Source organism: Oncorhynchus tshawytscha, linkage group LG07 (assembly GCF_018296145.1).
Source record: "Oncorhynchus tshawytscha isolate Ot180627B linkage group LG07, Otsh_v2.0, whole genome shotgun sequence".
NCBI lineage: Eukaryota > Metazoa > Chordata > Actinopteri > Salmoniformes > Salmonidae > Oncorhynchus > Oncorhynchus tshawytscha.
Window position 1 is genome coordinate 14987826 of NC_056435.1, and position 15924 is coordinate 15003749.

The 15924-nt window shown below is 39.1% G+C and overlaps 1 protein-coding gene across 1 annotated transcript in view; it reads left to right on the forward strand.

Annotated features, from left to right (window-relative positions):
• Positions 1-14745: 14745 nt before the first annotated feature.
• LOC112219916 (cholecystokinin receptor-like) overlaps positions 14746-15924 on the forward strand; it is a 59804-nt gene continuing 58625 nt past the window's right edge. The window contains exon 1 of the mRNA XM_024381413.2: positions 14746-15198. Coding sequence (XP_024237181.2) covers positions 15027-15198 — 172 coding nt within the window. The 5' untranslated portion in view covers positions 14746-15026. The remainder of the gene's footprint in view (positions 15199-15924) is intronic.

Here is a 15924-nt window from a genome sequence, read left to right on the forward strand (position 1 = left end):
CTTCATGTCATGTAACGTTACCCTGCCTTCATGTTACCCTGCCGTCATGTCACGTTACCCTGCCTTCATTATCTACCTCAAATACCTTGTACCCCTGCACATTGATCTTTTACTCCATGTACAGTTGAAGTCGGAAGTTTACATACACTTAGGTTGGAGTTTTTAAAACTCCTTTTTCAACCACTCCACAAATTTCTTGTTAAACAAATTATAGTTTTCGCAAGTCGGTTAGGACATCTACTTGTAAACAATTGTTTGAAAAATGACTTGTGTCATGCACAGACAGATTATTTCACCTATAATTCACTGTATCACAATACCAGTGGGTCAGAAGATGACATACACTAAGTTGACTGTGCCTTTAAACATCATGGAAAATTCCAGAAAATGATGCCATGGCTTTAGAAGTTTCTGATAGGCTAATTGACATAATTTGAGTCAATTGGAGGTGTACCTATGGATGTATTTCAAGGTCTACCTTCAAATTCAGTGCCTCTTTGCTTGACATGGGAAAATCAAAAGAAATCAGCCAAGACCTCAGAAAAAAAATTGTAGACCTCCACAAGTCTGGTTTATCCTTGGGAGCAATGGCCAAATGCCTGAAGGTACCACATTTATCTGTATAAACACCATGGGACCATGCAGCCATCATACCACTCAGGAAGGAGATGCGTCTCCTAGAGATGAACATACTTTGGTGTGAAAAGTGCAACTCAATCCCAGAACAACAGCAAAGGATCCTGTGAACATGCTGGAGGAAACAGACACAAAAGTGTCTATATCCACAGTAAAACAAGTCCTATATTGACATAGCCTGAAAGGCCGCTCAGCAAGGAAGAAGCCACTGCTCCAAAACCGCCATTAAAAAGCCAGACTACGGTTTGCAACTGCACATGGGGACAAAGATCATACTTTTTGGAGAAATGTCCTCTGGTCTGATGAAACAAAAAGAGAACTATTTGGCCATAATGACCATCGTTATGTTTGGAGGAAAAAGGGGGTGGCTTGCAAGCCGATGAACACCATCCCGACCGTAATGCACAGGGTGGCAGCATCATGTTGTGGGGTGCTTCGCTGCAGGAGGGACTGGTGCACTTCACAAAATAGATGGTATCATGAGTATGGAAAATGATGTGGATATATTAAAGCAACAGCTCAAGACATCAGTCAGGAAGTTAAAGCTTGGTCGTAAATGGGTCTTCCAAATGGACAATGACCCCAAGCATACTTCCAAAGTTGTGGCAAAATGGCTTAAGGACTGAAAAAAAGCTGAAATAAATCTCTCTCTACTATTATTCTGACATTACACATTCTTAAAATGCTGGTGATCCTAACCTATCCTTTGTTTTTAGAAATGTTTTGTCGTTCATACAAAATACAAATCTAAAATGTCTTGTCCATAGGTATTCAACCCCTTTGTTATGGCAAGCCCAAAATACATTTAGGAATAAAAATGTGCTTAATTAACAAATCGCATAATAACTCATTCTGTGTTCAATAATAGTGGTTAACACGATTTTTGAATGACTACCCAATCTCTGTACCACACACATACATTCTGCATTGTTGGGAAGGGCTGGATAGCAAGAATTTCACGGAAATGTCTTCAGTTGTATTTGGCACATGTGATAAAATACAATTTGATTTGATATTCCCTTAGCAAAATGTAGCTGATAATAATGTAAAACAGTCTAACGCTTTCGGTAATTTCCTTTGGATTGTTTTATATAAGCAAGAATGGGGAACACACATGTCACAATGTAAGTTCTAGCATCAAGTCCACTGTGTTCAGAATCATTTGATTTCAGTTCATTCTCATATTTGTCTTTAGGAGAAGATTATGACTGTTTCCCAGAAGTTAGAGTGACACGGAACACTGTGTGGAATGCTTCACCGGGGGATCACCTGAAGATTAACTGTTCTATTGGTTTCTGTCCCAACTCATTATCATCATCAGTCTCATGGTGTAAATTGGATGAAGAAATGCATTGCGTTGCTGTCAACATTAATGCTCACGTTCAAACATGGTGGAGAGATTTGACAGACAGTACGGGGATGTCATTTCTAGTTTTTGTCAACATATCCAATCCAGATTCTGGTCTATACAGGTGTGAAATTCCCAATTCTGTAAGTCATGCCATCAAGGTTATCGTCTCAGGTAAGCAGTTCATTAATTACCGTTCTCAGATTGTAATTCATATTGCATCAGTCAAAGGTTATAATGTTAACTTATTTTGTCGGACACAAACTCAGCTTTACTTAGACACCATTGATATTTGATTCCGTGAGTGTTGAGTTGGTCACCGGGCACACCACGTCATTTCAAAGTGGAAATGTGGGTAATATTTGGTTGAGATGCTGATCAATGAGATTTCAAAATTGTATTAACCCACTCAAAAAGATAGCTAGAAGTGTGTTGAATTCCCAATGTGTTATCGTGCTTTTAACCATTTAAAAGCACAACCACATTCAAAAAATGTTGTTTAGTGCAAGTGATCAATGGTGTTTGAGATTCTGCACGTTATTATAACAAGCTCTCCACAGACCAGCGACCTTTGCATGTTGTCTTGAAGATGCACGCTTTCTATGATTTACATAAGAAATGTATAGTCACATTGATCTCAAAATGTGGCCGTGGATGTGTTACTCATTTTAAGGTTGAATAAATGCTGATAAATTAGTTTGTAAGATAGCTTTAACTCTAGGCTATTTACTGTATTACAAATGTCATATTGAATTGTTTGGTTGACAACACAACTAAATCTTAACATTTTTAAGATGATGTGTCTAATGCCTGGACAGTTGACCTTACTGACCTTACTAAACCCATTAACTTTCTCAACCTTCTGTCTCTGGACTGTGACTACTCATGATTATTAATGATGTTGTTTTTAATTTGCTCGTTATTTGTTCTTGTTGCTGTTGCCGTACAGCCCTTTGATATTTTTTGAATGTTATGACTAGCACTATAAAAGTAGAATAAATGATTATACATTTTTATCTGAGCCCCTCGCTTAATCCTATTCTTTAACTTTTATTTTTTGTTTGGATGGAGAAGTCACGACAACAATTTCTTAACTTATCGACAAGTTAATTAATACGCTATTTATTGTATTGCAATTGTGATACTGAATTGTGTTTGGTTATCAACGCAACCAAATATCAACATTTGAAGGAGATGTATCTTTTCTACCGCTGTCTTAGTCTGGCTTTAATTCCAGTTGTCTGCAAAATAATTATTCATATGTTGGATTCATGTCTCCATCTTAACCAGAAATCTAAGTTAAAAAATAGGACTAAATCAAATCAAACTTGTAGAAAACAGAAGGATGTGAAGCTCTGCTGAAGTTACACAATAGTAGGTTTATGTAGACAGAAGGTGCTCTTTGGTAAAATGGGTCAATTGATCATACAAACGAAAGGAGTGCCAATGCACTTCATATAATTCATTAAAATGCCTTTATTTGAATGGCATGTTCAAATGGAAACAAAGAGTAAAAACTATGATGTGTTTTGGCTGCATGGCCTTCATTAGGTGTAATAATAGAATGTCCTCTTTTGAACAGCATTTTCCAATCCACCCTGATTTGAAGGAGTGGTTACAGAATTCACTGGACAACACCCAGTATTTTTCTACCTTTATTTAACTACGCAAGTCAGTTAAGAACAAATTCTTATTGACAATGACGGCCTACCCCGGCCAAACCCGGACGGTGCCGCCCTATGGGACTCCCAATCACGGCTGGATGTGATACAGCCTTGAATTGAATCAGGGACTGTAGTAACACCTCTTGCACTGAGATGCAGTGCCTTAGACTGCTGCACCAATCCAGAGCCCAGTGAGCAATACTACAAAAAGTGAAATAGATACTGTATGTTCTAAACTTAAATATGACTGGGCAAAGAGGTCTGATTTTTTTTCTTTTTTTTCACCTTTATTTAACCAGGTAGGCCAGTTGAGAACAGGTTCTCATTTACAACTGTGACCTGGCCAAGATAAAGCAAAGCTGTGCGACAGAAACAACAACACAGAGTTACACATAAACAAATGTACAGTCAGAAGTGGAGAGCCATCTATTTTATAGTAGTACTGAAACACATCTGAGGTTTTTATCTTTGTTTCCGTAGAAATAAAGGTATTTTAATCAATTATATGAAGAGTGCATTGGTCCTCCTTTCATTTTATTTAAAGTGCATTTAATGTTTGATTAAAATTGATTTAGTGATATTTTTTACTTCGATTTTGGGATGAGATGGAGACACGAATCCAACATATTAATTATCAACTTGGAGATAACATTTGAAATCAACCAAAGCTTGAAACACTAGGCCTATATGTATTGTTTATGTTTTACTTTAACTCTGGGTTGACTTGAAACAAAGCTGTTGATTACTTTTGAAATGCTATGTAGCTCTAGCCCTATTGATGATATTTGACTTATAAAGTATGGTTACATTTAATTTGCTCTGTTAAACCTAAGCTTTGGAATGACTTAGATAGCAACAGTGAATCTATTTAGTTATTAAGAGATCTCTCAACAATCATTCTCACAATAGCACATTGGTAGTAGTCATTTCGGTGCTGGCAGGTAGCCTAGTGGTTAGAGAGTTGGGCCAGTAAAGGTTGCTGGATCGAATCCCGAGCAGACAAGGTAAAAATATGTTGTTCTGCCCCTGAACGAAGACAGTTAATCCATTGTTCGTCGGTAGGCCGTCATTGTAAATAAGAATTTGTTCTCAAACTGACATGCTTAGTTAAATAAAAATAAATAACACGTTTTGAAGCTGCGCTTGGTTTAAAACCCTGGATTTGAGAGACCACATGGTTAGCTGTAGATAGATAGTTGCTGCCCAGCCTGGATATAACGTTGAAAATCTGACGTTGTTTCAAAGGTACAAATTCAACAGATTTTATACAAGGTTTTGCTCTGTTGAAAATTGGTTACTATGATGACATAATCCTGTGATTGAAATTTTACCCTAAAAGAAAACATTTTACTTTGATAACTTTTTTCAAATCCAATGTATTTTCAGTTTGTTCCCAGTGGGTGATGAATATGTTCTGTTTAGCAGGCGAGAGGAAACTTGTGGTAGAGCGTGGGGAAGAGAATGACAATAAGCCAAGGGAAGGTACAGTATGACCCTCTCACTCACTATACTTTCTGTATGACCAAATCACCTTTGCTTATAGATATTCATTAAAGAATAATGTACTTTTTCAATCTCGGTCACCTCACCAAAACTGACTTGCTATAATATCATTGATGTTTGATCCATGAGTGATTGTTCAGTTGGTCAATGATGAAAAGGTTCTGTTTAGCAGGATAGAGGTAATTTGTGGTAGAGCACAGTGAAGAGAATGAGAATAAGCAGGGGAGGTATGACATTCCCACTCACTAAGTTCTGTCATGACTACCATTAATGCGAATCAAACTCTATTTATCAAATAATTAACTATTTGTAATTATTACGCAATTAAATTAATAATATAACAATTTATTAAGTAGTAATCTGGGGCACCACGGGAAAAGTTCATTTAACGAGTTACCATTTCCCGAATTAACTCAAAATATCAAAATGTCTCGATATCAGCCGTCATCCATCAATCATTTGCTCCTATTTCAGTCTCATTCGGAATGTCATAATATCCTAGAAATCTGCACGAACCCTAGTCTCCATGATGAATCAGATTGACTTAATTAGTTATTTACTGACTAATGAAATAATCACACAGAAATAAACACACACACGGGATATAATTGAATATTAACATAATGCAATGAAAAGTCCCTAGTGGACTAAACCATTATGACGGCTTGTTACACAATTTATTTATTTATTATTTCCACTTTATTTAACCAGGTAGGCCAGTTGAGAACAAGTTCTCATTTACAACAGCGAACTGGCCAAGTTTAAGCAAAGCAGTGCGACAAAAACAACACGAAGTTGCACATAAACAAACATATAGTCAATAACATGAAATAAAATAAAAATAGAAAGATCTAGGATAAGTAATAATATGGAGATGAGGTGTGCTATTTACAGATTGGCTGTGTACAGGTACAGTGATCAGTAAGCTGCTCTGACAGCTGATGCTTAAAGTTAGAAAGGGAGATTTAAGACTCCAGCTTCAGAGATTTTTGCAATTCATTCCAGTCATTGGCAGCAGAGAGCACTGCATTTCTAAATCCGAATGAGTGGTTGTTATGGTGAGGGGTGGGGAAAGAAAATGAGGGAGAAGGAGAGACAAAGGAATTCAACTATCGTACATACAGTTAAATAATGTGCTCATCGTAAATGTGGATATTTAGCACCCTAACAACCACTCAAATGCATTGTACATATTTACGTTTGTATGTCTTTGTCCTCTTACTTTGTTGAAAACGCCCTGTCCATTTCCTGGGGAGTCAGTTGACAGAAAGTCTGGTTATGTCTGTTAGAACGGTTCTTTCAGAGGTGTACCACACTGTGTTCCGCAGGCCTTGTCCTTCGCTCTGTTTGTTTAGCATAGATACCCGAGAGATACCTATAGTGGTGAGAGGAAATTGTTCTTTGTCTCTCGTCTTCGGTCGAGTTTCCTAGGCTAACTGCGCATAAACAGCTGCAGAATGTTCCTGTGTAGTCTTCTTCTTCTGGAGAGTTTCAGAGTCGTACTATTTTCTGGTATTGTAGTCTTTAAACCATTTCGTAAAGTATTCAGCTCGCGGTGCACATATACTGGTCTTTAGTTTTAACCCATTTCGTAACGTTCAGCTCACGCTGTCTGTCACGCTGGTCTGGTATAGTCTAACCATTCGTGACGTCTGTCTCAACACCGTCCACCTGCTTGGTCTAATATGTTAATTATTTAGGAGTCCTTTATAAGCACTCTGGCAAAAAGGGTGTTCCATCCTTTTGGCATAATGTCTGTGCTCACGTGGGCGTGGTTACTGACTGGGTAAAACTTTACATGAAAAACAATTATCTCATTTAGAAGGCTAAAATCACATTTCATCTTCTCACAAATTGGTTCATATTAAATCATAGAAGTTTTACAACATCTAAATGTAAATCTAATAACTGGGGCGAATACATTTGTAGAGTTACCGTTATTTGCTTATACAGTCCTTAATGATATCACAAAACACCAATCTCCTTTTAACAAAAGGGTTATTTCCCCTCAAGCCTGCATGGTAAATGAGAGACAGTTCCATCATAAAACTGGCCAACTTCGACCCACTGTAACCTGATCCTTTGGATTTTCACAGGAGAGTCATGACATTTCAGAATGAACAAATCCCCTTAACGTACAGTTATTCATCAAAAAAAATGCTGTACTTTTTAAATCTCACTCACACACTGCTGGGGAGACGTTGTAACCTATTATCATCACATTTACATTTCTGTTTATATTGCAATTATTTTTTAAATGCATAACAATGTAGACATCCAACAGATTACCTAACACTTTTTTTGTATTTTTTGCCTTTTCTAAAGATAAGCTCAGTGTCATCGGGAACATCATGCGCATCGTCTTGTTCGTGTCTCTCACTTTGGTTGTCATGGGGTTGTGTGGGCGTTGGGTTATGAAAGATAAAGGTATGGTACCAATCTTCCTACTTCAGCTAAAATAATCTAAACAAACAGAGGACAATATCCATGTTTTACATTTCCTTTTATGTTTTGTTATGAAATCGTTGTTGGGAGACTTTGGACCAATCCCAAATGGATACCTAAAACTTTTGGGATTATTTGATCGCTATAAGCAAAGTTAAAAAACTTTAACCTAGCCTTTCCGAGGGCAAGGTGGAGTTGTTATCATATTGATTGCACCTGTCAAATCCTCTCAGATCTACACAATTGCATAGCGTGTTGGGTCTAGTGGTCCACTTATGTTACTGAATGTCACCCCTGTGACCTGCAGGAAAATGCTGTCCTGTGTGGATCCCACCACCAGAGGGCAGTATAATGCAGTGTTCCAATGAAGAATACCCACAGGCTGGCTCGTCTAACATGGAGATGACCACCATGGCTGCAGCTGCATGGGCTGACTCCCCAGAAGACTCCTCTGAAGAAGATTATGATGACTGTGTGTGATGCTGATCTGAGAAATACTATACAATAATACAAAAGTCTATATTTAGTCATGTGCTTTTATTCATTTTTAAATACATTTATCTAGATACATTGCCAGTTAAAATCATATTGTTAAAGTGATGCAGCAGAGTTTTTGAAAGTATTGCTCACGAGCCAAAACAGATTCACGGGAATTGTACACGATTGTGTACAACGCGAACCATTTCGTATGATATGTTACATCCCGGAAAATGTGTTTTAATAAAATCCTGCAATTCATATATATTATGAATTTGTAAGTGCTTAAGATCCCGTTCAATCGCTTTAATTAATAACAAGGCAACAGTAAAGATGTCATCCCCTGCGAATGATGCAGCACCTCCCCTTTTGCCAATTAGTGACAACATTTCAAGCTCAAATGGGACAGGAGATATGCTTTTTCAAAGTTTGTAATTACTAATATACGAACGGACGGCGACAGAGCCATAGTCTCCCCTCCGATTTCTTTGTGGGGGAGAATAAAGTGCCAATTACACGCCAGCGAAGAGCAAGACCGATGTATGTTATATCTACTCCCTTTTCACTTTTAGTATTTGTCCAAATTTGAACCTACCAGGTAAGACAGAACCTACTATGGATGAAGATAACTAGGGAAGAGAGAGAGAATAAGCAAATAGCCTAATACACAAACTCTGAACCTCTATCTATTGAAGGGGAAATCGGGGATTGGTACATCAATTTGGGAATTTGACCAGGGTGATCGCTTTGTTGTTGTTTGAATCGCCGATTGCCCCTTTATTTCTGTGCTCATTTTCAAACATTAATCGGTAGCTATTTATTCATAAAATTATGGTTATTCAATTACATCAGAGGGATTCATTAACTTTTGCTCAGACATCAGGCTGATTTTGCCTCCAGCAGAGAATACGGACACAGACAGAAAGGATCAAAGAAGATGACATATCCCTTCATCCAAATAATAGATGGATGAAAGACCTAATGATGAAGGTAAATTCTCAGAATAAAGGTGCACTCTCCTGTGCTCATGCATCACACACACGCAGGCGCACACACACACACACACACACACACACAGATGCATGTCTGTGCACACACACTGCTGTGATTTACAAGGCTTCTCCGTCAGACTCCCACTCAGATTGGTCCTAAAAAATGATCCAATTAAATGGCTTTCTCCTTTCATCACTGTCACTCCCATCATTACCCAGGATGCTTAGCGCCCTCTCTGATTGGTCACTGACTCAACACAAAGTAGGACACAATAGGACAGGCAGCGGAATAAGTAAATTCCAAATGGCACCCTATTCCCTAGTCTAGTGCACTACTTTTGACCAGAGCCCTATAGGCCCTGGTCACAAGTAGTGCAATAAATATCCATAAATCAATCAAATTGATTTATAAAGCCCTTTTTACATCAGCAGATGTCACAAAGTGCTTATACAGAAACACAGCCTAAAACCCCAAACAGCAAGCAATGCAGATGTAGAAGCATAGTGGCTAGGAAAAACTCCCTAGAAATGCAAGAACATAGAGAGGAACAAGGCTTTAAGGGGTGGCCAGTCCTCTTCTGTCTGTGCTGGGTGGAGATTGTAAGAGTACATGGCCATTAAGGTCCGATTGTTCTTCAAGATGTTCAAACGTTCATAGAAGACCTGCAGGGTCAAACAATAATCACAGTGGTTGTAGAGGGTGCAATAGGTCAGCACCTCAGGAGTAAATGTCAATTGGCTTTTCATAGCCGAGCATTCAGAGGTCGAGACAGCAGGTGCGGTAGAGAGAGAAAGGGGGAGAGAGAGAGAGAGGGAGAGAGAGATGGTCGAAAACAGCAGGACCAGGGCAAGGTAGTATGTCCTATGAACAGGTCAGGGATCTTAGCCCCCCGGCACATAGACTATTGCAGCATAGATACTGGAGGCTGAGACAGGGGGGGTCGGGGACAGTGTGGCCCTGTCCGAGAAAGCAAGGGTGCTTCGTCACACCAGTGCCTTGCTGTTCACCTTCACACCCCTGGGCCAGACTACACTCAATCATAGGACCCACTGAAGAGATGAGTCTTCAGGAAAGACTTAAAAGTCGAGACTGAATCTGGGTCTCCCACATGGATAGGCAGACCATTCCAGAAAAATAGAGATAAATAGGAGAAAGCCATGCCTCCAGCTGTTTGCCTACAAAGTCTAGGGACAATAGGGAGGCCTACGTCTTCTGACCGTAGCGTATGTGTAGGTACAGTATGTACGGCAGGACCAAATCAGAGAACAAAGTTGGATCAGGTCCATTTGATGCTTTATAGGTTAGCAAAAAAAACCATTGAAATCAGCCCTTACCTCAACTGGAAGCCAGTGTAGAGAGGCTAGCACTGGAGTAATCTGCTAGATTTTGGGGGTTATAGTCAGTATTCTAGCTGCCCTAAGAAACATTCTTGTATGTTCGTCTAAAGAGAGATCAGAGTCCAGAAAAAATGCCAAGGACCTTCCCTGTGTTATTTGCGATGACTGTACAACCATCAAGATTAATTGTCAGATTGTTTCTTGTGACCTAAAACTAGCATCTCTGTTTTGTCGGAATTTAAAAGTAAACAATAGTTTACTAGGTCCTGGCATTTCTGTGCAGACTCAGGACAACTGAATTTTGTAGAAATACAAATATTTAAAGAGGAGTCCATAATTGTATTTCTAATGATCATTATCTTTTTGTTGAAGTAGTTCATGAATTCATCACTGCTAAAGTGAAAGCCATCCTCACTTGGAGAATGTCAATTTTAACGTCTTGGTGACAGGTGGGCAGTATTGAGGAGCTTGGATGAATAAGGTGCCCAGAGTAAACTGCCTGCTACTCTGTATATGCAAATTATTAGTCGTATTTGATATAAAACACTCTGATGTTTCTATATATAACAGAACTCATATGGCAGGCGAAAACCTGTTGAAAAATCCAACCAGGAAGTGGGAAATCTGAGGCTTGTAGTTTTTTAACTCAGCCCCTATTGTAGATACAGTGGGATATTGGTTATGCTGCACTTCCTAAGGCTTCCACCAGATGTCAGCAGTCTTTAGAACTTTGTTTGAGGATTCTACTGTGAAGTGGGTCATGAGAGAGTTAGTTTCCATTGCTTTTCTACAGACATAGGAATTCTCCGATTGGAACATTATTGAAGATTTATGATAAAAACATCCTAAAGATTGATTCTATACTTAGTTTGACAAGTTTCTACGGGCTGTAACGGAACTTTTTGTCCAACATTCGGCTGGACCTAAATGCGTTTTTTGATTTGTTTACCAAACGCCCTAACAAAAGAAGCTATTTGGACATAAATTATGGACATTATTGAACAAAACAAACATTTATTGTGGAACTGCGATTCCTGGGAGTGCATTCTGATAAAGATCATCAAAGGTAAGTGAATATTTATACTGCTATTTCTGACTAATGTCGACCACCCAATATGGCGGATATATTTTTGGCATCTTTGTTGTCTGAACGCTGTACTCAGATTATGCTTTTTCCATAACGTTCTTTTGAAATCTGACACAGCAGTTGCCGGGGCGGCAGGGTAGCCTAGTGGTTAGAGTGTTGGACTAGTAACCGGAAGGATGCAAGCTCAAACCCCCGAGCTGACAAGGTACAAATCTGTCGTTCTGCCCCTGAACAGGCAGTTAACCCACTGTTCCTAGGCCGTCATTGAAAATAAGAATTTGTTCTTAACTGACTTGCCTAGTAAAATAAAGGTAAAATAAAATATAAATAAATAAAATTAAGGAGAAATATATCTCTAATTCCATGTATTTGTTGTATTTTCATCAACATTTATAATGAGTATTTCTGTAAATAGATGTGGCTCTCTACACAATCACCGCATGTTTTAGAACTACTAACATAACGCGCCAATGTAAAATTAGATTTTTGATATAACTATGCACTTTATCGAACAAAACATACATGTATTGTGTAACATGAAGTCCTTTGAGTGTCAACTGATGAAGATCATCAAAGTTTAGTAATTCAATTTACCTCAATTTGTGCTTTTTGTGACTCCTCTCTTTGGCTGGAAAAATGGCTGTGTTTTGGTGGTAACCTAAAATAATAGTTTGTGGTGCTTTCGCAATAAAGCATTTTTTAAATCAGACACTGTGGCTGGATGTTATCTTTAAAATGGTGTAAAATACTTGTATGCTTGAGGAATTTTAATTATGAGATTTTTGTTGTTTTGAATTTGGCGCCCTGCACTTTCACTGGCTGTTGGCGAGGTGGGACGCTACCGTTCCACATATCCCAGAGAGGTTAAATTTGCGACAGTATAAAAACAACATTTTTGATTGTTTTTAATTCTCCTCAATCAGGTTGGAAAAGTAGGCTGATTCAGCAGCAGTAAGGGCTCTTCGATATTGTACGGAACTGTCTTTCCAAACTAGTCGGAAGACTTCCAGTATGGTGGAAATCCATTTTCTTTCCAATTTTCTGGAAGCTTGCTTCAGGGTTCTGGTATTTTCTGTATACCAGGGAGCTAATTTAACGTATTGTTGTACTCCAATGTCCTTGGGTAGGTGGAGGGAGTCTGGAAGGGCATCTAGGAAACTTTGGGTTGTCTGAGATCCAGGGTATAATTGTGGCAATAAGTAGGTCCGGAGACAGGTTGGACAAAACTCAGTCGATAATGGCTCCAAAAACCTTTTGGAGTGGGTCTATGGACTTTTCCATGTGAATATTGAAGTCACCAAAAAGTTGGATATTATCTGCCATGACTACAAGTTCCAATATGAATTCAGGGAATTCAATAAGGGATGCTGTATATGGCCCAGGAGGCCTGTAAACAGTAGCTATAAAAAGTGTTTGAGCAGGCTGTATAGATGTTATGACTAGATGCTCAAAAGACAAAAACGCAGTAATTTTGTCGTACGTTGAAATTTGCTGTCATAAATGTTGCAACACCTCCACCTTTGCGGGATGCGAGGGAGATATGGTTACTAGTAAACCAGGAAAAGAGGCTTCATTTAATACAGTAAATTCATCAGGCTATGATCAGTGATTAGTTCATTGACTATGACTGCCTCAGAAGTGAGGGATCTAACATTAAGTGCTCTTCTTTTGAGATGTGAGATATTATCAAAATCTCTTTCAATAATGACAGGAATGGAGATCTTTATTCCAGTGAGATTGCAAAGGCGAACACCGCCTTCTTAAGGTTTGCCCGACCTAGATCGAAGAACAAAAACGGTCTCAATGGGGAAAGCTGATTTGACTACACTGACCGTGCTAGCTCAGACTCCACTTTCCTGGCAGGCTGGCTAACAGCCTGCTGCCTGGCTTGCACCATATCTCATTGTGGAGCTTGAGGAGTCAGAGCCCTGTCTATGTTGATAGATAAGATGAGAGCACTCCTCCAGCTTGAATGGAGTCCATCAATCCTCAGTTCCAATTGATGACCTCTGACTGTTTCATCCTAGCATTGCTGTTGCCGCCGTGGATAACAATATCCTTGTACCATCTACACACGGCAGTTTTAGCCTCAGCCAGTAACATCTTTAGATCCTTTACGTCGGTAGCCCCGCCCCCTGGTAAACAATGTATGATCACTGGATGATTATTTTTAAGCAATTTTACAGGTAATGGAGTCGCCAATGACTTGTGTTTTTAATTTGCCCAAGCTAATGGTAGGCTGTTTCAGCAGCTCAGACCCATAACTGGTGGAGGAGAGAACCAAGAAGATCAGGCTCTGATGCTTAGAGGAGAAAACCGGTTGAAAGTTTTTATTGGCTGAATGAAAGTCACCAGTTAAGCATGCCTGCAGCATTTCTTTCCAGAAGCCATGAGAAAATTGTTCATCTGTGGGGACTGTGGAGGGGTTTTAACACCAATACCTGTATTTACTTGTGACACAGACACTTAACCATCCTTTCCAAAACTTAAATTGCCCTTGCCTAACGATTTGTCTTAAACCAAGCTTGCAACTCGGCTATCCTCACCATAAGGCAACAGTTCTCCTGTATATTAAGAGTACAGCGACTGCAACGGGAAGGCATAATGTTACTTAGCTTTTTTCTTCGGCCGGAGGAGATCCCACAGATTTATGTCCAGACAAAGCGTCCGGGGTGAAAAGTTTAATGAAAAATGTTGTGTGAGGACAAAACTAAGACCTTGGTAGACTTGTTAAATACAGAGTTTTATCAAATACAGTGGGGCAAAAAAGTATTTAGTTAGCCACCAATTGTGCAAGTTCTCCCACTTAAAAAGATGACAGACAAAATGAGAAAACAAATTCCAGAAAATCACATTGTTGGATTTTTTAATTAATTTATTTGCAAATTATGATGGAAAATGAGCATTTAAGCATAGGCAATTTAAGCATAGGCAATATGCTTTAAAAAAAATCTGAATGGTAGATCTCGGCTTGCTTTGGACTCAAAAAGTGATCTTGGCTCAGAAAATGTTGGCAACCACTGGGCTAAAGTGTTGTAACTTCCACTGGGAGGCAGCATCAAGCTACAGTATGTGCTACTGTGCTGCAGTTAAGTAACTGCATGGCCCCTCATCCCAAACACCCCTCTCCAACGCGTGTTTAGATAGTGACACGCATAGAGAGGAGAGAGAGAGCGAGAGAGAGAGAGAGATATCCTTCAGTATAAAAACACACACCCTCTCTCTATATGCCAGAAAATCTCTCAGGTCTCCACGCAACAGTAATGCCAGTGTGCTCTCGGTGACTCTACTCATGGATCTGCATCTTTCCGCAGACTGTCAGTGGATTGACATATATGACAGCTCGCCTACAGAACGTTTCTCTGTCGACACGACAGGAGAGTAAATTGGAAATAATCCTGTGGACCAGATATGCTACCATGGGCATTTTTCTGATGCACTTTGCAACTTTATAGTTATTTCATAGAGATACAACTGATAAGGATGAAAAGTTATTTGATTACATTTTAATAGTTTGAAGAACAGAGAAAAAAAACATGGCATTACAAACTTCGAATGACACTTCCTTGTCAACATTTCTGGACTGTCTGCCACACCTGCAGAGCAAATCATCCATGAACACATCTGGAAATATGAGCAAGGAAGTTACCAATACCACCTGTACCAATGCGTCTGTCATCACAAAACCCCCATCCGCACGACAAAAAGGTAATACTGGAAGATTCCTAAAGATTCTCTATAACTATCTCTGTTGTTTTGAGGTTCTTGAATAATTTCCTATCATTGAATTCATTACATGAGATTAATTCCTCCCTTAAATGATATGATGGGTTGTGAAGAAAATCATTTTCAATATTTGTCATTGTTTGTCACAGCAGCAGGTTGTTCACACCACATTGAACAATAGGGTAACTTGGGGGAAGACGCCCACCTTAATGGAAATGTATATTTTCTGAGAGAAAAAAAGTAAAGTTTGGTAAGATTTAGATATGTGCATGCTGGCTATTCTAAGGCAAACACATTTTGAAGGGAAATAAGTGGGCAGAATTTTTTTTGTTGCAAAATGACCCCTGAAGATTTGTGTGTTCAAATTCATTTTAGTTTGACATTTTTGAGTAATTGCCTCTTAAAAAACAATAAATAAATCAAATTTTGGAACAAAATGACATTGCACATGTAAAGGACGTCATGCTGCTTGCTTAGAGAGTACTACTTCCTCCCGATTCGGCCCGTTCCTGGCGCAAACTCTGCCTTGCTGGCACAGGTGACACCTTCCTGAAGCGTCTTACCAGTCAATGTCACACAAAAGCTAGTTGTTCGGTGATGCAAGTGGGGACACTTCTGATAAAACAGATGAAATGTTTAGTTGAACAAGACTAGTGGCATCCAGGGAAAGTGTTGAAAATACATTTGGTGACCACACATTCAGTATGC